Source organism: Schistocerca cancellata, chromosome 10, assembly GCF_023864275.1.
Source record: "Schistocerca cancellata isolate TAMUIC-IGC-003103 chromosome 10, iqSchCanc2.1, whole genome shotgun sequence".
NCBI lineage: Eukaryota > Metazoa > Arthropoda > Insecta > Orthoptera > Acrididae > Schistocerca > Schistocerca cancellata.
This window is the reverse complement of record NC_064635.1, coordinates 85353873-85376869: the sequence shown is the minus strand read 5'-3', so window position 1 is coordinate 85376869 and position 22997 is coordinate 85353873. Positions and strand designations below refer to the sequence as shown.

The 22997-nt window shown below is 45.2% G+C and overlaps 1 protein-coding gene and 1 pseudogene across 1 annotated transcript in view; one reads left to right on the top strand and one right to left on the bottom strand.

Moving 5' to 3' along the window:
- Window positions 1-22187, top strand: part of LOC126106148 (uncharacterized) — a 155868-nt gene extending 133681 nt beyond the window's left edge. Inside the window, exon 7 of the mRNA XM_049912390.1 lies at window positions 20671-22187. Coding sequence (XP_049768347.1) covers window positions 20671-20779 — 109 coding nt within the window. The 3' untranslated portion in view covers window positions 20780-22187. The remainder of the gene's footprint in view (window positions 1-20670) is intronic.
- Window positions 1038-1154, bottom strand: LOC126107180 (5S ribosomal RNA; annotated as a pseudogene).
- Window positions 22188-22997: the final 810 nt, after the last annotated feature.

The window sequence follows — 22997 nt, the reverse complement described above, 5'->3', positions numbered from 1 at the left end:
TAATGTCTATAGACCTTTGGCATCGTAATAGTTGGAAGCTTGTAAGTTAATGCAGTCAAAAGATTATACTTTGACACTGGTAGACTCACTCATCAAAACCTTGGGTACTTCCCGCTGACCTAGAATCATAAAATTTGACAAGTAAAGGGAAAGATACGGAAATTGATAATTTATGATTATATCACACGAAGAAATATTTGTTTTGTCATTTGTTATCGAAGTTGAAATTAAAACATCAGTAGTCCGTCATTCAGAGTGACTGGGCTGCAAGGTAAAAGCCAAACATCAGGCAGGGATTGACCGTATTGCTCACACTAGGCGTTTCGGAATTTATCCATCATCAAATACACTAACTCGATCACTGCACATTGAATGTGGGTCTCGCGGGAGGCGTGCGCGAGATAGTCCCTGCAGTCGCACTATCCTCTGCGCCCTCGGTGGCTCAGCTCGATAGAGCGTCTGCCGTGTAAGCAGGAGATCCCGCGTTCGAATCCCGGTCGGGGCGCACATTTTCACCTGTCCCCCGTTGATCTATATGAACGCCCGTGCGCAGCTGACGGTATTAATTTAATTCTAATTTCGTTCTAGACGGCTGCAGGTCATCAATGGTGTCTGTTCTTTCGGACTTGTTCGAAAGAACAGACACCATATCCATATATGATGCAATAATGGTCGCCCGCCTCCTGCATTACTTTGTCACGTTCATATTATTGACTTAACGATATTCTCCAAAATCTTGGGATCGCTGGGACCGATATCTTGCCGGTATCGAAGTCGATAACGGCCAAAAATGATCGAGATTCTCGGTTCCCGGATCGGATGAACTGTCTATAACAACCAAACTTCGCCCGAACATGCCATGAAGGCCTAACAGTACCGACCGACCGCCGTGTCATCCGCAGACTACAGGCATCACTGGATGAGCACGTTATCAGCACACCACTCTGCCGACCGTCGTCAGTTTTCGTGACCGGAGCCGCTACTTCTCAGTCAAGTAGCTCCTCAGTTTGCCTCACAAGGGCTGAGTGTACCGCGCTTGCCAACAGCGCTCGGCAGACCCAATGGTCACCCATCAAAGTGTTAGCCCAGCCCGACAGCGCTTAACTTCGGTGATCTGACGCGAACCGGTGTTTCACTGCGGCAAGGCCGTTGGCATAAACTGCCTCTACTGAGTGGTCCATTGATCGTGACCGGGCCAAATATCTCATGAAATAAGCGTCAAACGAAAAAAATACAAAGAACGAAACTTGTCTAGCTTGAAGGGGGAAACCAGATGGCACTATCGTTGGCCCGCTAGATGGCGCTGCCATAGGTCAAACGGATATCAACCGTGTTTTTTTTAATAGAAAACCCCATTTTTATTACATATTCGTGTAGTACATAAAGAAATATGAATGTTTTAGTTGGACTACTTTTTCGCTTTGTGATAGATGGCGCTGTAATAGTCACAAACATATGGCTCACAATTTTAGACGAACAGTTGGTAACAGGTAGGTTTTTTAAATTAAAATACAGAACGTAGTTACGTTTGAACATTTTATTTCGGTCGTTCCAATATGATACATGTACCTTTGTGAACTTATCATTTCTGGGAACGCATGCTGTTACAGCGTGATTACCTGTAAATACCACACTAATGCAATATATGCTCAAAATGATGTCCGTCAACCTCAACGCATTTGGCAATTCGTGTAACGACATTCCTCTCAACAGCGAGTAGTTCACCTTCTGTAATGTTCGCACAAGCATTGACAATGCGCTGACGCATGTTGTCAGGCGTTGCCGGTGGATCACGATAGCAAATATCCTTCAACTTCCCCACAGAAAGAAATCCGGGGACGTCAGATCCGGTGAACGTGTGGGCCATGCTATGGTGCTTCGACGACCAATCCACCTGTCACGAAATATGCTATTCAATACCGCTTCAACCGCACGCTAGCTAAGTGCCGGACATCCATCATGTTGGAAGTACATCGCCATTCTGTCATGCAGTGAAACATCTTGTAGTAACATCAGTAAAACATTACGTAGGACATCAGCATGCATTGCACCATTTAGATTGCCATCGACAAAATGGGGGCCAATTATCCTTCCTCCGATGTTGCCGCACCGTACGTTAACCCGCCAAGGTCGCTGATGTTCCATTTGTCGCAGCCATCGTGGATTTTCCGTTGCCCAATAGTGCATATTATGCCGGTTTACGTTACCGCTGTTGGTGAATGACGCTCCGTCGCTAAATACGACGCGTGCAGAAAATCTGTCACCGTCCCGTAATTTCTCTTGCGCCCACGGGCAGAAGTACACACGACGTTCAAAGTCGTCGCCATGCAATTCCTGGTGCACAGAAATATGGTACCGGTGTAATCGATGTTGATGTAGCATTCTCAACATCGACGTTTTTGCGATTCTCGCGCAATTCGTCTGCAACTGATGTGCGGATTAGCCGCGACAGCAGCTAAAACACCTACTTGGGCATCATCATTTGTTGCAGGTCGTGGTTGACGTTTCACATATGGCTGAACACTTCCTGTTTCCTTAAATAACGTAAGTATCCGGCGAACGGTCCAGACACTTGGATGATGTCGTCCAGGATACCGAGCAGCATACATAGCACACGCCCGTTGGGCATTTTGATCGCAATAGCCACACATCAACACGATGTCGACCTTTTCCGCCTATGGTAAACGGTCCATTTTAGCACGGGTAGTGTATCACGAAGCAAATATCGTCCGCACTGGCGGAATGATACGTGATACCACGTACTTATACGTTTGCGACTATTACAGCGCCATCTATCACAAAGCGAAAAAAGTGGTCCAACTAAAACATTCATATTTTTTTACGTAGTACACGAATATGTAATAAAAAACGGGGTTATTATTTTAAAAAAACGCAGTTGATATCCGTTTGACCTATGGCAGCGCTATGTAGCGAGCCAACCATAGCGCCATCTGGTTTCCCCCTTCAAGCTAGACGATTTTCGTTCTTTGTAGTTTTTTCGTTTGATGCTTATTTCGTGAGATATTTGGCCCGGTCACGATCAATGAACCTCCCTGTATTACAGAAAATGACAACGACATGAATCCATGGGCCCAGCAGGGGACTGTGAAGCTGGTGGAGGATCTGTAACGGCGTGCGGCGTGTGCAGTTGGAGTGATATGGGACCCCTGATACGTCTAGATACGGCTCTGACAGGTGAGCATCCTGTGTGATTGCCTCCATCCATTCATGTCCATTGCGCATTCCGACGTACTTGGGCAATTCCAGCAGAACAATGCGACTCTCCACACTTTCAGAATAGCTACAGGGTGACTCCAGAAACACTCCTCTTAGTTTAAACACTTTCGCTGGCCACCAAACTCCCCAAACATGAAAATTATTGAGGATATGTGAGATGCCTTGCAACGTCCTGTTCAGAAGAAATCTCCACCCGCTCTTACTCTTACGGATTTATGGGCAGCGCTGCAGGATTTATGGTGTCAGTTCCCTCCAGCACTACTTCACACATTGGTCGAGACCATGCCACGTCGCGTTGCGACACTTCTGCGTGCTCACGGGAGCCTTACACTGATATTAGCCAGATGTACCAGTTTCTTTAGCTTTTCAGTATATATGAATCTCCTGAAGTGTGCTCACATGTGTGTTGAGGTGGGCAGAACACACTTTCAGCACCCACAGTGAAGGTGAGTAAACATATGCAGTATATTACATTTCGTTTTAAGTTCATGTGTTGACTTTCCAGGTCTGTAGTCATACTCTGCATTGTACCACTAGGGTTGCTCGTATAATCCTTGCGCCGACATACAGCTGCCGGCGGCGGAACACTCATTATACTATTTCCTTGCCACGTGTTGTGCGGACGCGAATAAGTCCCTCTGAAGTGGCGGCCTCTGCCAATGGTGCAGTTACCACCGCCTGGTCGTATGACTAGGGCCTCCCGTCGGGTAGACAGTTCGCCGGGTGCAAGTCTTTCCATTTGACGCCACTTCGGCGACTTGCGCGTCGGTGGGGATGCAATGATGATGAACAGAACAACACAACACCCAGACCCGGAGCGAAGAAATCTCCGAGCCAGGTGGGAATCGAACCCGGACCTTTAGGACTGACATTCCGTCGCGCTGACCACTCAGCTACCGCCGCCTGGTGGCCGGCCGTGACTGCGAAATGTGGGACTCACGATGCTGAGGCGTGCAGGGGCCGTGTAGGCTACACGCACGCCCGAGGTGACCGACGGGTTGCCATTGCCTGGTGTGTAGATATCGGATATACACCACTGGCCATTAAAATTGCTACATCAAGAAGAAATGCAGGTGATAAACGGGTATTCATTGGACAAATATATTATACTAGAACTGACATGTGATTACATTTTCACGCAATTTGGGTGCATAGATCATGAGAAATCAGTACCCAGAACAAGCACCTCTGGGCCGGCCAATGTGGCCAAGCGGTTCTAGGCGCTTCACTCTGGAACCGCGCGACCGCTACGGTCGCAGGTTCGAATCCTTCCTCGGGCATGGATGTGTGTGATGTCCTTAGGTTAGTTAGGTTTAAGTAGTTCTAAGTTCTAGGGGACTGATGACCTCAGAAGTTAAGTCCCATAGTGCTCAGAGCCATTTGAGCCAACCACCTCTGGCCGTAATAACGGCCTTGATAAGCCTGGGCATTGAGTCAAACAGAGCTTGGATGGCGTGTACAGGTACAGCTGCCCATGCACCTTCAACACGATACCACAGTTCATCAAGAGAAGTGACTGGCTTTTTGTGACGAGCCACTTGCTTGGTCACCTTTGACGAGACGTTTTCAATTGGTGAGAGATCCGGAGAATGTGCTGGCCAGGGCAGCAGTCGAACATTTTCTGTATCCAGAAAGGCCCGTACAGGACCTGCAACATGCGGTCGTGCATTAACCTGCTGAAATGTAGGGTTTCGCAGGGATCGAATGGAGGGTAGAGCCACGGGTCGTAACACATCTGAAATTTAACGTCCACTGTTCAAATTGCCGTCAATGCGAACAAGAGGTGACGGAGACGTGTATCCAATGGCACCCCATACCATCACGCCGGGTGATACGCCAGTATGGCGGTTACGAATACACGCTTCCAATGTGCATTCACAGCGATGTCGCCAAACACGGATGCGACCATCATCATGCTGTAAACATAACCGGGATTCATCCGAAAAAATGACGTTTTGCCATTCGTGCACCCAGGTTCGTCGTTGAGTACACCATCGCAGGCGCTCCTGTCTGTGATTCAGCGTCAAGGGTAACCGCAGCCATGGTCTCCGAGCCGATAGTCCATGCTGCTGCAAACGTCGTCGAACTGTTCGTGCAGATGGTTGTTGTCTTGCAAACGATCCCATCTGTTGAATCAGGGATCGAGACGTGGCTGCACGATCCGTTACAGCCATGCGGATAAGATGCCTGTCATCTCGACTGCTAGTGATACGAGGCCGTTGGGATCCAGCACGGCGTTCCGTATTACCCTCCTGAACGCACCGACTGCATATTCTGCTAACAGTCATTGGATCTCGACCAACGCGAGCAACTATGTCGCGATACGATAAACCGCAATCGCGATAGCCTACAATCCGACCCTTATCAAAGTCGGGAACGTGATGGTACGCATTTCTCCTCCTTACACGAGGCATCACATCAACGTTTCACCAGGCAACGCCGGTCAACTGCTGTTTGTGTATGAGAAATCGGTTGGAAACTTTCATCGTGTCAGCAAGTTGTAGGCGTCGCCGCCGGCGCCAACCTTGTGTGAATGCTCTGAAAAGCTAATCATTTGCATATCACAGCATCTTCTTCCTGTCGGTTAAATTTCGCGTCTGTAGCACGTCATCTTCGTGGTGTCGCAATTTTAATGGCCAGTAGTGAAAGTGTGACTCGCATCCTATTCGTGTACATGCACCGAGAAGAAATGAGAGATGGCGTTCAAAGGCGGAGATGGAGCCAGGCGATAGCGAAACGGGACCTCCTGTCGCCGTTTATCAACAGAGGACCACTCCCGCGAGCAGGCAGCTCCGCGAGGGGGCATCGAACCGACGCGAAGCGGCCTTGCCAAGTGGGTCGCTCGGTTTCTCCAGGTATCGCAACAGGTCTGCTCCACGCATGCGCAGTCCAGATATCGCAACAGGCTGGCGCTCACCGCGGCCTTGAGCAGCCGTCATTCAGCCGGTCCGCCGGTCGACTCGCCGCATTCCGAGCCGGCAGGTTCTGCAGCACATCCGTGTCCGCGTCGAAGCGGGGTGCGATCGCGGCCCGCCAGGTTCAGTCCGGCTCTGCTCATGAATTTGGTAATGTGGCCCCGATACACTCGCCGCCCAAATTAGAGTTGCTTTTCGCGCTTCCGTTGAAACATCCTGGCAGATTAAAATTGTCTGACGGACCGGGACTCAGACACGTTACCTCGTTTCGCGGGCAACTGATATCATTTAAAGAAAAAAAAAAAAAAAAAACAAGAAATACTTATACTAAAATGTAGACTTTCACGGCCGGAAATATCATGTCCATTATAATTATCCGGGCTTTTATGCCGTGGTCGGTTGATGAATTCTGTGTCGTGCTTTCCAGCCAGGGAATTCGTTTCGAGGAGACGCAAGTACTAGCGGCCACAAGCGGATATTACGAAAGGCTCTACAGGGAGGCAATCGGAATCGCTAAACACCATAATAATTTCAATAGAAAGGAGGAGGGCGTGAAATTAAACGGTATATGGATGCCGGTGTTAAAGAATATGTGTACCACCCGTCCACTACTGGGCGATGGCAACGGCGATCGACGGCGACGGACAGCGGCCAATTGCACTGACGTTTTCAAAACACGTGACGTCACGCCGCGGCGCGGGAGCGCGCGGACACGAAATTTAGCGGCAGTCAGTAGCGAGCCAGTGGGTGTGTTGGACCTTCCATCGAGCTACGAACCCCCTTGAAGATGTCTCCCGCAGTCGGAGACGAAACGTTGGGAATTGACACAGAATTCATCAACCGACCACGGCATAACAGCCCGGATAATTATAATGGACAACAAATACTTAGCAGTGAATAAATACGCTATCTGGTCAAAATCAACTATCAGCGTGTCAACCCTTTGCCTTTACGACGTCTTTCACTGTGCCAGCGACACTTTTAATGAGGTGAAACTTACTGGCAGGTTAAAACTGTGTGCCGGATTGAGACTCGAACTCGGGACTCTATCAACCGAGCTACCCAAGCAAGACTCACGACTCGTCGACACAGCTACATCTACGTCCATACTCCGCAAGCCACCTGACGGTGTGTGGCGGAGGGTATTTTGAGTACCTCTATCGGTTCTCCCTTCTATTCCAGTCTCGTATTGTTCGTGGAAAGAAGGATTGTCGGTATGCCTCTGTGTGGGCTCTAATCTCTCTGATTTTATCCTCATGGCCTCTTCGCGAGATATACGTAGGAGGAAGCAATTTACTGCTTGACTCCTCGGTGAAGGTATGTTCTCGAAACTTCAACAAAACCCCGTACCGAGCTACTGAGCGTCTCTCCTGCAAAGTCTTCCACTGGAGTTTATCTATCATCTCCGTAACGCTTTCGCGATTACTAAATGATCGCCGGCCGGTGTGGCCGTGCGGTTCTAGGCGCTTCAGTTTGGAACCGCGTGACCGCTACGGTCGCAGGTTCTAATCCTGCCTCGGGCATGGATGTGTGTGATGTCCTTAGGTTAGTTAGGTTTAATTAGTTCTAAGTTCTAGGGGACTGATGACCACAGATGTTAAGTCCCATAGCGCTCAGAGCCATTTGAACCATTTGAACTAAATGATTCTGTAACGAAGCGCGCTGACCTCCGTTGGATCTTCTCTATCTCTTCTATCAAGCCTGTCTGGTACGGATCCCACACTGCTGAGCAATATTCAAGCAGTGGGCGAACAAGTGTACTGCAACCTACTTCCTTTGTTTTCGGATTGCATTTCCTTAGGATTCCTCCAATGAAACTCAGTCTGGCATCTGCTTTACCGACGATCAACTTTATATGATCATTCCATTTTAAATCACTCCTAATGCCTACTCCCAGATAATTTATGGAATTAACTGCTTCCAGTCGCTGACCTGCTATATTGTAGCTAAATGATAAGGGATCTTTCTTTCTATGTATTCGCAGCACATTACACTTGTCTACATTGAGATTCAACTGCCATTCCCTGCACCATTCGTCAATTCGTTGCAGATCCTCCTGCACTTCAGTACAATTTTCCATTGTTACAACCTCTCGATATATCACAGCATCATTCGCAAAAAGCCTCAGTGAACTTCCGATGTTATTCGCAAGATCATTTATGTATATTGTGAATAGCCAGTACCTCGTCTCCTACCTTCCAAACTTCGCTGAAGCTCTCCTGCGTATCTTGCAGAACTAGCACTCCTGGAATAAAGGATACTGCGGAGACATGGCTTAGCCACAGGCTGGGGGACGTTCCAGAATTAAATTTTCACCCTGCAGCGCAGTGTGCGCTGATATCAAACTTCCTGTCGGAATTGTTGTGTTTAGGAAGCCTACATACTCGGTTAACTAGATAAAGAATCAAACAACTCGTATTAATGAGTTTTATTACACACATCAACAAAAAGTTTTGCGTCACTCCGGTTCCCAGAACTCCTAAAGATAGACGTTGACTATGGATATTTCATCATACAGACAGTCCCTTTGAATGTTCAGAGATGTCAGTAAACCCGCACAAAGATGTAAACAACCATTCATGCGCAGCGGCTATTAGACGGAGGGGGTCCGACAGCCGATCAGTTCCAGTCATTCTACCAGAACTGTGTTGTCTATAGTTCAACCATGCCTAGAATATCAATATCGCGGTTGTGTCAGGAAGGGCTCTCAACAAGGGAAGTGGCCAGGCGTCCTGAAGTGAACCAAAGCGATGTTGTTCGGACATGGAGGAGATACGGAGAGACAGGAATTGTCGATGACACGCCTCGCTCAGGCCGCGCAAGGGCTACTACTGCAGTGGATGATCGCTACCTACGGATTATGGCTCGGAGGAACCCTGACAGCAACGCCACCATGTTGAATAATGTTTTTCGTGCAGCCACAGGACGTCGTGTTACGACTCAAACTGTGCACAATAGGCTGCACGATGTGAAACTTCACTCCCGACGTCCATGGCGAGGTCCATCTTTGCAACAACGACACCATGCAGCGCGGTACCGATGGGCCCAACAACATGCCGCATGGACCGCTCAGGATTGGCATAGCGTTCTCTTCACCGATGGGTGTCGCATATGTCTTCAACCAGACAATCGTCCGAGACGTATTTGGAGGCAATCCGGTCAGGCTCAATTCCTTAGACACACTGTCCAGCGAGCGCAGCAGGGTGGAGGTTCCCTAATGTTTTGGGGTGGCACTATGTTGGGCCTGGTGGTCATGGAAGGCGCCGTAACGTCTGTACGATACATGAATGCCATCCTCTGACCGATAGTACAACCATGTCGAAAGCATACTGCCGAGACATTCGTCTTCATGGACGAAAATTCGCACTCCCATCGTTTACATCTTGCGAATAACTTCCTTCAGGATAACGACATCGCTCGCTAGAGTGGCGAGCACGTTCTTCAGATATAAACCCTACCGAACATGCATGGGATAGATTGAAAAGGGCTGTTTATGGACGACGTGACCCATCAACCACTCTGAGGGATCTACACCGAATCGCCGTTGTGGAGTGGGACAATCTGGACCAACAGTGCCTTGATGAACTTGTGGATACTATGCCACGACTAATACTGGCGTGTATCAATGCAAGAGGACGTGCTACTGGGTATTAGAGGTACCGGTGCGTACAGCAATGTGGACCACCACCTCTGAAGGTCTCGCTGTATGGTGGTACAACATGCAATATGTGGTTTTCATAAGCAATAAAAAGGGCGGAAATGATGTTTATGTTGATTTCTATTCCAATTTTCTGTACAAGTTCCGGAACTCTCGGAAGCGAAGTGATGCAAAACTTTTTTTGGTGTGTGTAGAAATGTAGTGGAAGGAGTCTCAAACTTTCGCAGAGAATCCGGGAATAGCGACCGCGTGTGGCACAGTCCAGCTGAGATCACATGGAGGTAAATGAGAAAAAAGTACGGTTAGCGCGGTCGGCGCTCTATTTCATTGTGGGCGGTCTGTAATGTCAAGGTTTGGTTTATCGTCATCAGTAGACAGGTAAGTGACTGTCCATCTTTTGACTGATACAATAGCGTGATTTTTGGTGGGGACAGGGGGATAGGAGGTGTGGCAATAAAGAAACCGGAATCATGCTGTGACTCATTATTGAAAAAACTAACACAATGGAAATGTTGTCCTCTTGAATATAGTCCCATCCCCAACACCTGCATTATTCCATGCGAATTTTCCACTGTTGGAAGCAGTGCTGCAAGTCTTTTTCTGTTACGCTGTTCGCTTTTTCCTTCACTGCCCATCCCTTGACTCATATAATAGGGTGAGTTTTGATGGGGGGGGGGGGGGGGAATCATGCTGTGACTCGTTATTGAAAAAACTTACACAATTGAAATTTTGTCCTCTTCAATGTAGTCCCGTCCCCGACATCTGCACCGTTCCACGCAATTTTTTCACTGTTGGAAGCAGTGCTGCAAGTCTTTTTTCTGTTACGCTGTTCGCTTTTTCCTTCGCGGACTCGAACCTGGTTCCTCTCAACGCAGCATTCAGTTTTGGGAAGAGAAAGAAGTCGCATGGTGCTAGGTCAGCGAGGTCAGGCGAATACAGTGGATGCTCCATCACTGGAATTTTGGTTTTCGCCAAAAACCACTTCACAGACATCACATTATGGGCCGACGCATTGTCCTGACGAAGATTCCATGAGCCATTCTTCCACAGACCTGGTGTCCTTCTTTGCACACGTTCACATAGGATCCTCAGAACAGTCACATAATACGAAGAACAAAGCGCGCATGAGCAAATCAAAAGTCAAAGGAATTATGATTGTTTCCTTCGATATCCGAGGGATTTTCTACATTGATTGGGTGCCTGAAGATCAGGCTGTCAATCAAGCAGGATGGGATTTACGTATCGCGCAGCCGTTTCGGCTCCGTCAATGACCACCAGCCGCTTACGTCGGCCGCACATAATGCCACTGCAAAGCAGCAGGGAACTTCACAGTGTGCTAGGGACATAAGTGTAGATATTTCTATGCATGTCTAAGGACAGTGCACTTAATAACGTTGCATCAGTATTTAGTTCATATGCAGACTAACGATGACAGCTATTATTAGTAGTATGTTTTTAGATTGGCTAGTACCTCCAAGTACCTGTGGCACAAGCAAGCCATGAATAATGAGCGTATGGCATTGGTGGCCGGGAGACCCCTCGCGGGGCGGTTCGGCCGCCGCTCCACAAGTTCTTTAACGCCACTACGGCGACTTGCGAGTGAATGAGGATGAAATGATGATGAAAAACACACAACACCCAGTCATCTCGAGGCAGAGAAAATCCCTGACCCCGCCGGGAATCGAATCCGGCACCCCGTGCGCGGGAAGCGAGAACGCTACCGCAAGAGCATGAGCCGCGGACTAGCAAGCCATTACAGTTCATTTTCCCCTGGGCAGCAGGTCAGTCGATTGAAGTGTGGATGCATGGATGCAACACGGGTTGTTAGTACTGGTAGGTGTAGTCTACTTCAAGGCGCAGTTACGACGGTGCAGAATATGTCAGATAGCCTATTATGTGATATGTCTGTGGGAAGGCAGTTAGACACAGAGAAACAACAACTAATAAACATAAGTGGGTAAATATTAAGGTATCAGCTATCACAATATTTGTACCTGTACCCCTAACATATACTGTACGAGGGGTGAAAAAAAAGAATTATTTCTTGAAAGCTATATATTTTCAAATTGTTTACTAAAAAACCTGGCTTGCCAGTTCCTCCAACACACACACACACACACACACACACACACACACACACACATATATATATATATATATATATATATATATATATATATATATATATATATATATACTATTAAGAACCATGTTCCGCCTTTTGTAACGACCCCATCACAAATCACACAAATCACGGTGAATTCAGTAAAGTTACTCCTTCTAAATAAAAGTCTCATTTCTGTTCGTCTCATTGCGTATTTCTCCCAGCTAGCTTTTTCTTATGCATGGTCCAAGTTTCATCGAGCTTTGTTGGTTCAAATGGCTCTGAGCACTATGGGACTTAACATCTGAGGCCATCAGTCCCCTAGAACTTAGAATTACTTAAACCTAACTGACCTAAGGAAATCACACACATCCATGCCCGAGGCAGGATTCGAACCTGCGACCATATCGGTCGCGCGGTTCCAGACTGTAGCGCCTAGAACCGCTCGGCCACCCCTGCCGGCCGAGCCTTGTTACTTGACAATGACACACCACGCGGTAGTTACGTTCGTTCTTAACGGTTTGCATGCCTGTGTATCTGGGCGTAGAGTACACTCTAGGATCCTGCAGGTCGTGAGACGGACAGAGAGGTACAAAGTGACGTAAACAAAAAGACGGTCTGCTTCGCGCGAAGACGCCACATTCCACAGGCGTGTCGGCGGAGAAAGCGCGTACCGTTCAAGTTCAGCAGGAGAAAGTGTTGACCGCCGCAGGAGTCTGGCTAGTGCGTAGAGGCAACACCGACTGAAAGGAAGGCCTCGGCGCTTGTTCGTGACGTCACGTCAGCTAGGCACGGCGAACGCCAGGTCTGTTGCAGGCATACTCATAATGGTGGTGTCTCCCTCTGTGACACTGGAAAATCTGAATCTATTGGCGGTAGTCGATCAACACACATTGTTCTGAGAGATTTCTGCACTCAATTAATTGTGCAATTCACTACACTTCTTAACAAATACTGTACTCCTGAACTTAAATTTCCACCTGTTTTAAGGATTGACATACAAAAACAACTTCATGGTCCAGCAGCAACAGAATTCGTGCTTCTTTACCTTATTTGTAAATCTGAGGAAGTTACGTTTCTACTGGGTTGCTTTTACAAGAAACTGTGAGCATATTTGTGCTCTTCTTTAGGTATCTTGGTTAACTATGGGGTGAGGAGCACTGAATGTTAATAAAATATCTTGCGATTGTACACGTTGGGAGAGGGGGTGGGGGACAGACAGACAGACGAAGAGGAAAAAGAGAGATACTTGTTTCATCAAATAAAATTTTTTATCTTATAAAGTTTCTCCTTTCAGTAGCAAGAGGGGAATATTTATCTTTTCTAATGTGCACGTTTAAAAAAGTTTAAGCTCAGCAGTATTTTCGATGTATGAAGCTATTTTGTTTCCTGTTCAGAATTCCTTTAGTTGTAAACGACTGTAATCTAATGACTGGCAACACTTGGACATTTACACATGTAAATTAGTTCACATTTCCAGTGACGATGTCAAACGAAAATAAATAAATAAATAAATAAAAGAAACGAGTTCATTGTAAGGGGGTTGGGATAAGTTTCGATAACAAAATGGATCAAGTAAATATAGTTACTTGAATGTAAAATTTCCGAAGCTTGCAGTGGGGCAAAGCATCTTCTCATATTGATCTACGTTTGTTTCGACAGGATTCAGTAATACAGAACTGTGATCTTCATTTGTAGCTTTACGATGGTAAGAAACTCTTTCATCTAAATAAAACTGCAGAATCCAAAACAATACCAAACATTTTGTGCAAAAATAAGAGATTTATAGTGATAAGCACTCCCAGGCGTTTCTGCCTGCAACAGACCTGACGTTCGCTGTGCCTAGCCCAGCCCCTACCACGCCGTAGCGGGGAAGCGAGGCAACTGCCCCCCAATTGAAACAGCTGATCGCCGCCATTTGCAGGGATGAATCCTAGTACTGGGGTTGTGATTTGACGTACATGAGACGCAACTAGAGCAAATTGAAGCACAAATTAAACACATGTTTGTTTAAAAAAGTACTGAGTATTCGAGTCTACTTAAAAGTATACTTAAATGAATGAAGTTTCCTAATTTCCGAAATACGTCTGCATAGAGACGCGAAATTTAAGAATGTAAGGCCCTTTCCTGACAAGGTGGAGCGAGTTTACACCCAGTTATTTGCATTAGATAATTACATAAAACTTTTAAAGTAGCAGACAGTACTTGCCCGCGAAAGGCAAAGGTCCCGAGTTCGAGTCTCGGTCGGGCACACAGTTTTAATCTTCCAGGAAGTTTCATATCAGCGCACACTCCACTGCAGAGTGAAAATCTCATTCTGGAAACATCCCCCAGGCTGTGGCTATGCCATGTCTCCGCAGTATCCTTTCTTTCAGGAGTGCTACTTCAGCAAGATTCGCAGGAGAGCTTCTGTAAAGTTTGGAAGGTAGGAGACGAGATACTGGCAGAAGTAAAGCTGTGAGTACCGGGCGTGAGTCGTCCTTCGGTAGCTCAGATGGTAGAGCACTTGGCCGCGAAAGGCAAAGGTCCCGAGTTCGAGTCTCGGTCGGGCACACAGTTTTAATCTGCCAGGAAGTTTCAGTACGATTATTATTTAACTCACGTAATTTTCCAGTCAGGTCCTGTTTGCTTTTTGCCGACTACTGTGTACATTTTGCACGCTTACTTTTGTTTAGCACAGTATTGTCTACACTCGAATTTTGGTATGATTCATTGTAATAACCCATATCACTTTAAATACCGTAGGAATTTCATTCGCACATTAGTTTTTAACAGTGATAGCACCTCTGAAAGTGGTTGAGTTTGCAACATTTAATCAAATATTTGACCATTTACGTAATATAATCACCACCTGACAACACATGTTAAGTATCTAAACGCAATTATTCGACCTACCTCTGATTCATACTTAATATATATTTCATTGCCTTGGTAACCTGGAAAAGGAACGTTCAAAATTATACACACTGACAGTATTTCCACACTATTTAACCTAGGCCTATATTGCACGATTTCCAGAACACTATACCTTTTTTCAAATGAGTTGGAAATACAAATACTGTCGGTATAGCATCGTCCTTCAGTTGACGTCTATTGTTTACATAATTTTCCATGTAAAAATTGTCTTCAAAATGAAGAGAGCACAGCAAATGATTTGCTGTCGGTTGGAAGTTCTCTCTCCGAGTAGCAACTACCCATTCCTTATTTAGAAAATCATTTGTAAGGGGAAACCTAAACAAAAACAAACGCTCATGATGTACTATTTCTCCATGAAAATACTATATACAAGTAACAGAAAGTGACAAACAATCAGAAATGACTGACCTGTGAAATGTAACATTGTTTCCGTCTTCGTCTTTGCTTCCATTATACTGTTACGGTTAAAAGCAGCACACGAACGAACCCTGTTTACGCACTGTTTCCCTGCAAATAGCGGCTTCTATCACGTTCAATGTGGGGACGCGACACTAGCGCCAATGCGCGGTCTAGTTTTTATTTACTAAGTCTATGTGCCTAGCTGACGTGACGTCACGAACAAGCGCCGAAGCCTTCCTTTTAGTCGGTGTTGGTAGAGGGCGCTGGGAAGCGGGACACAGGAAGTGGCGTGCTCCGAGGCGCCACCGTACGACTGGCGTACAGTACCAGAAAATAGGTTCAGATCCTAGGGTACGCAAGTCTGTTGTGGATGATTTCGTAGGCAGAACCGTGACTAATTTGCAGACGGTGTGCCACTTCGTCAATAGCTAATCGTCTGCCCAAGAGAATAATTTCACGTGAACGCTCAATGGTTTCTTCAGTTGTGGCGGTTAACGGTCGTCCAGCTCCTTCATCGTGCGTAACACTTGTGCAAACATTTCGGAATTTTTCAATCCATTCGTACACACTCCGTTGTGGCAAAACGCTGTTCCCGTACTGTACCGAAAGTTTTCGATGAATTTCGGCCCCTGATACGCCGTTAGACCACAAAAAACGGATCACTGAACGTTGCTCTTCTTTGGTGCGAATAGACAGCGGAGCAGCCATGATTAACAGCACGGCAGCGATAACGAAACTAACCTAGCAGCTTGAAAATTGCAGAGATATAACAACAAATAAACAAAGGATGCGTCATTATCGTAAAAGACAGTATTATCAAAATAAAAAAAAAATTATAACTAAACTGCCGATAATAATTGACTTACTTCTCGTGCCTCTTAACGAGTAGATTACGACAGCATTTTAAATTCTCAAATATCTATCAATAAATATATGAAACACTGAGAATCAAATTCTTGTTGTCCCTGGATGCCATTAGGCAGGCAACCAGCAACTGCCACTGGTTGACTGTGTTCTGAGTTAACCGTTTAGCAATATACTGTAGATAACATCTTCCGCTAGACCCATTATGTCTTTCCGTAACTACACTGTCCAACACAATTGTACCATGTGATGGCTTGATGTTTAATCCGTTTACATGTTGTGTACCACTGTCATGATGTTCCCTGTGCATATGACTAGAATTTGTAGAGGAATGCGGGGTAAACTGGCCAGGGCGGCAAAAGTGGCCATTGCATATTTTTTGCCCTGAATTGTGCTGCTGCTACCGAGAAGTCGTCGGTGTAGCTCTAATATGCACCATCACTATTTTCAGTGAGTTTGACATAGGAAGTTTGTTCCGTTATATTTTAGTATAATCTTTTCTGATTTTCAGTATCTGATGTAATGTAAGTAAGTTCTACTAGTTTAATTACCTCACTTACATGTAGAGTAATATTTTTTTACCGTATCAATGTTTTAACGAAGTCTTTTGGTCTGCAGATATCGTTCCTTGTTGTTCGTTTGGCTAAAAATGGTTCAAATGGCTCTGAGCACTATGGGACTTAACTTCTGAGGTCATCAGTCGCCTAGAACTTAGAACTAATTAAACCTAACTAACCTAAGGACATCACACCCATCCATGCCCGCGGCAGGATTCGAACCTGCGACTGTAGCGGTCGCTCGGCTCCAGACTGTAGCGCCTAGAACCGCACGGCCACTCCGTTGTTTGTTTTCGTTTGATAGTTTCCTCTGTGAACCACTAATGTCGGCTTCGTGTCCGATTGGGAAAATTAGTCACATTACTCGTTGAGAAAAGTGGCCAAGTTGTTTACCCTGGTGAGGGTTAGTTACTTCCATATATCACGCGAAACGCTTCAGGTCAGATTTCGTTCCAACTCTTTTTCAATAAAAAGCTATCGCCTGAATTAATTTATATCATTTTAGACTGTCTCCGTGCTATTATTTGTGGCCTAATACAAAAATCCGATTGAAAACGATCTGACCAATGCCCCTGATATTGTTTCAGATACAAGAATATCAAGATGCCTAGATAGTATGTTCGACAATCAGAACAACAAACATAGGGTCCTATTGCGATGGAACTGACCGCATTAACCCCCTGGGTAGGAGAAGAAGCCACTTCGTAAACCTTCAAAAATGCATATAGCTCATATATATTATTTTAGTTTTCACTTACAAATATTTAGTGTGACACCTTGTAAGATGTCTATTCAAAAAATGCAGGCGGTAAGCTTCTATGGATAACCATAGTTGGATGTAAATTCAATTTCCCTTAGAACGGCCACTTTACCCCCATCTTCCCCGACATCATGGCCAAGTTATCTGTCCATAATTATCACATCTAAAGATAGCTTCTAACATGAATAAGTTAGGCGTAGATAGCCTCGGTGTAGAGAAGTAACTAAGATCACTTAATAAAGGCAAGTCTTCCTGTCCACATACTATACCAATCAGGTTCCTTTATGGTGGTACAACCGGCCCATACGTACCAACCATATACAACCGCTCGCTCGCCAAAAGATCCCAGCGAGCGAGGTGGCGCAGTGGCTAGCACACTGAACTCGCATTCGGGAGGACGACGGTTGAATCCCGCGTCAACTGCTGTTTGCAGATGACACCACTTTTATCAATATCAGCTCAGACATGGATATGCTCCAAACTGTAGCAAATGACACAATGTCACAAGCTAATGGGTTCCTGCTTAGTAAGAGTAAAACTCAAAAGATTGTATTTAGTTTAAGAGATCTGCCAGTGGCAGACTTCATGGATAGTGTTAAGTTCTTAGGTATTGTTATAGATAGTAAATTGACTTGGGAACCACATATTAAGTATATTAGTGCAAGGCTGTCTAGAGTGGTGTATTTGTTAAGGAATTTAAAAAACCATGTACCTGCAGCCTATGTAAGATTGGCCTACTTTGCTTTTTTTCAAAGCATTATATCTTATGGGCTTTTAATATGGGGCAATAGCTCACACCTTCAGGACATTTTGGTACCTCAGAAGAAAGTAATTCGTATTATCACAAACAGTGATAAACTGGCCAATTGCAAACCACTCTTTATCGACTTAAAAATATTAACTGTTATAAACATGTATATTTACACTGCCCTACTGCATATAAAGAGCAACTTATCATAATACCAGCGTAGAAGAGATGTACACTCTCATGGAACCAGAAAGAGTAGCCATCTTGACATACCTTACTACAGATTATCCAAGTCACTGAACAGCTACGAAGTGGTGGGTATGAAGATGTTTAACAAACTGCCACTAGAATGAATAGAAGCTACATTTGATTTATTTAAAGAAAAATTATTCAGTTGGTTAGCAGCAAATCCTTGCTACTCACTTCAGGAATTTTATGACTGTAAAATATCATAGTGGTACCAGTTTGGAGACTACAGCATAATTTCTTTAACTGAGTAATTTATGATCCAATGTTTTTCAAAAAAATGGTTCAAATGGCTCTGAGCACTATGGGACTTAACATCTGTGGTCATCAGTCCCCTAGAACTTAGAACTACTTCAACCTAACTAACCTAAGGACATCACACACATCCATGCCCGAGGCAGGATTCGAACCTGCGACCGTAGCAGTCGCGCGGTTCCGGACTGAGCGCCTAGAACCGCTAGACCACCGCGGCCGGCAGTGTTTTTCATATTATTTGATTTTACATACTGTATTTTATGGAAAACCAGTAGTGACATATTGATCTTCAACCATGTATATATGCTGTATAACTTGTATACAGGGATTTACAAAAAGGTACGGCCAAACTTTCAGGAAACTTTCCTCACACACGAAGAAAGAAAATATGTTATGTGGACATGTGTCCGGAAACGCTTACTTTCCATGTTAGAGCTCATTTTATTACTTCTCTTCAAATAACATTAATCATGGAATGGAAACACACAGCAACAGATCGTACCAGCGTGACTTCAAACACTTTGTTACAGGAAATGTTCAAAATGTCCTCCGTTAGCGAGGATACATGCATCCACCCTCCGTCGCATGGAATCCCTGAGGCGCTGATGCAGCCCTGGAGAATGGCGTATTGTATCACAGCCGTCCACAATACGAGCACGAAGAGTCTCTACATTTGGTACCGCGGTTGCGTAGACAAGGGCTTTCAAATGCCCCCATAAATGAAATTCAAGAGGGTTGAGGTCAGGAGAGCGTGGAGGCCATGGAATTGGTCCGCCTCTACCAATCCATCGGTCACCAAATCTGATGTTGAGAAGCGTACGAATACTTCGACTGAAATGTGCAGGAGCTCCATCGTGCATGAACCACATGTTGTGTCGTACTTGAAAGGCACAGTTCTAGCAGCACAGGTAGAGTATCCCGTATGAAATCATGATAACGTGCTCCATTGAGCGTAGGTGGAAGAACACGGGGCCCAATCAAGACATCACCAACAATGCCAGCCCAAACGTTCACAGAGAATCTGTGTTGATGACGTGATTGCACAACATGTTGATTGTCAAAATTTACAATTTGATCACGTTGGAATGAAGCCTCATCCGTAAAGAGAACATTTGCACTGAAATGAGGATTGACACATTGTTGGATGAACCATTCGCAGAAGTGTACCCGTGGAGGCCAATCAGCTGCTGATAGTGCCTGCACACGCTGTACATGGTACGGAAAGGACTGGTTCTCCCGTAGCACTCTCCATACAGTGACGTGGTCAACGTTACCTTGTACTGCAGGAACTTCTCTGACGCTGACATGAGGGTTATTGTCAACTGCACGAAGAATTTCCTCGTCCATTGCAGGTGTCCTCGTCGTTCTAGGTCTTCCCCAGTCGCGAGTCATAGGCTGGAATGTTCCGTGCTCCCTAAGACGCCGATCAATTGCTTCGAACGTCTTCCTGTCGGGACACCTTCGTTCTGGAAATCTGCCTCGATACAAACGTACAGCGCCACGGCTATTGCCCCGTGCTAATCCATACATCAAATGGGCATCTGCCAACTCCGCATTTGTAAACATTGCACTGACTACAAAATCACGTTCGTGATGAACACTAACCTGTTGATGGTACGTACTGATGTGCTCGATGCTAGTACTGTAGAGCAATGAGTCGCATGTCAACACAAGCACCGAAGTCAACATTACCTTCCTTCAATTGGGCCAACTGGCGGTGAATAGAGGAAGTACAGTACATACTCACGAAACTAAAATGAGCTCTAACATGGGAATTAAGCGTTTCCGGACACATGCCCACATAACATATTTTCTTTATTTGTGTGTGAGGAATGTTTCTTGAAAGTTTGGCCGTACCTTTTGTAACACCCTGTATATGTAACTTGACTTTGTCAATTGCTGTAATAGCTAAACGACAATAAAATTTCATTCGATTCAATTTAGTGTACATTGAAACTGTGCCGAGCTGTTTGCAGAAAACGTTCTAAAAACGTCTTTTGTTTGTTCGCAGAGTCCGTGGCGACGCATCCGTGACGCACCACCTGAACGACGTGATGTCGGCCGTGAGGAGGGGGGACTGCTCGGCATTCGCCTGCTCGTCTCTGCCGGGACCGCGGTAGATGGCGCCAGCCAGCGACTTGTCGAGGCTGCACCGAGGTGGCCACGAGAAGGCGGTGACGCGAGGCGATCGAGAAGGCGGCGGAGTGCTTCCTCCGCCTGTGTCAGAGACGCTAACAGCGACTGGCCAATGGTGCACACTGTGTGGTGTTCTGATAACCTAGCGAACTGGAGCCTCTCTACCGCGACTGATGTTCGGTTGATTCTAACGCTCGCAACTGAGAAATGCCCTGCACAAGGGAAGAGGAGAATTTACTGTGACACGTACAGTAAGCCCGAGCAGGTCCATCAGTCCTTACTCAAAGCAAGAAAGTCCGTCCACTGCATCACATTCAGCAGAACTGTTCCTTGGGAGAAATAAGGCTGTTTGCAGCTCGTATTGTACGACACGAACCAGGAGACACGCAAACGCACTAAAATATTTTTACTCTTCTATAAGAAGAGTCTACCACGATGAGGCTGCCTCGACAGAAATCGAATGGCATTGACAGGTATTTATCGCTGGTCGCTGCCAACGTTAGTTAGCAGACAACTCAATGTTTCATGTGCCTACGTCAGTACAAATAGAAATGACAAGCATTAAAATGTTAAATGCAACAGAGTTCTGCAACATCTTATTTATTGGCATGTTTGTCGCATTTAACATTGTGTTGGCTGCAAGCTTACAATAGTAGCAGCCGGAGAGCGTTCTACACCTGTCAATGTATTTCGATTTCTACCATTTCAGACACTCGCCGATAGTGCACGTACAGTAATGAATCTTCAACGCGACTAGCTTCTTAACGGAATTTCCCATGAGAAAGCCAATCTCAGATGTATTGTTAGAGTTCTTGTTCACAGACAGATTCGCCATTCGCCGTCAACATCATCTCAGAAACAACAAAAGTCACTGTTGCGACAAGTGTATACAACATCCAGCTGACCCTCCATTTCAAAACTATAGGTTGTGATGTTCTGAGAAACAAGAAAAGGTGTATGAACTGTTTTAGTTGAACAAAGTGTATTCTCGCATCTAAAACTATTTTCTCTCTCCTTCTTTGCCTTTTCTCCCTTTTTACTCCATCCCTGCTGATTGATAGAATGCGAGAGATGGTGACACAATAACTGAGTTGCTTAAAGATCCTTCTGTCGCAAACTTCACAGTAAAAAATGACCTCAGATATAAAATGCACATAAACAAAATTGACTTAAAATATAGTACAAAGTATGTACATTTCATCTATTATGGGGAAATGTTACTGGGCTCTGGATTTGGAACCAGCTGAACGCAAGTATCGTCATCAACAACACATCATCATCATCACCATTACGTCATCATCATCAATACATCATCATTACTTTTATCAATGCATCATCATTTGCAACAACCTGACTGCAAATATCACCATCAATACATCATCTTCATCACAATTACATCATCATCATCCTCATAATTACATCATCATCACCTCAATTACATCATCATCATCATCATCATCATATCATCAAAATTTCATTATTATTGTCGTTATTACATCGTCATCATCATCACGTCATCATCATCACGTCATCATCATCACGTCATCATTATGAGAATTACATCATCATCACGTCATCATTATGAGAATTACATCATCATCATTACTATTACCATTACATTACCATCATCATCATCATCATCAATACATCATCAACGCCATCCTTACTATTACACCCTCTTAAATTATATCCCCTCTCCTAAAGATCATCATTATTACATCATCATGACTTCCTGGCAGTTTTTGGGGAGCATAGGCCATTCACAGAGATCTCCAATTGGCTCTGTGTTTGGCCATGACTTTCATCCCTGCCATTTATTTCGCCTCCTGGAATCATTCCTCATCAACAGCCCATTTCCAGACGTTTCCACCCTTTCTGATATCTGTTGCACTCTCAGTTTAGGAATCCCTCCTCAACAGCACCAACTGGCTTCCTAAGCATGCTTCCTGACTATCTCCATTTCCTCCTATTTATTTTTAAAGTCACTAGTCTCCGCTCAGTAGCTTTCCACACATTTTCATGAGAAATCTCATGTAACCATAGGATCTGCAGAATATGTCGGGTGACCTACCACCTTTCACATCTGTAGAAGACACGCTTAATAGTCACTGCTGCATCTTCTAATTTTTTCTTGACTTATTAATATGTTAATAATTTTTGCAAAGTTTGATGACTATGTCATTGACTGTCTGAAAGTTGTAA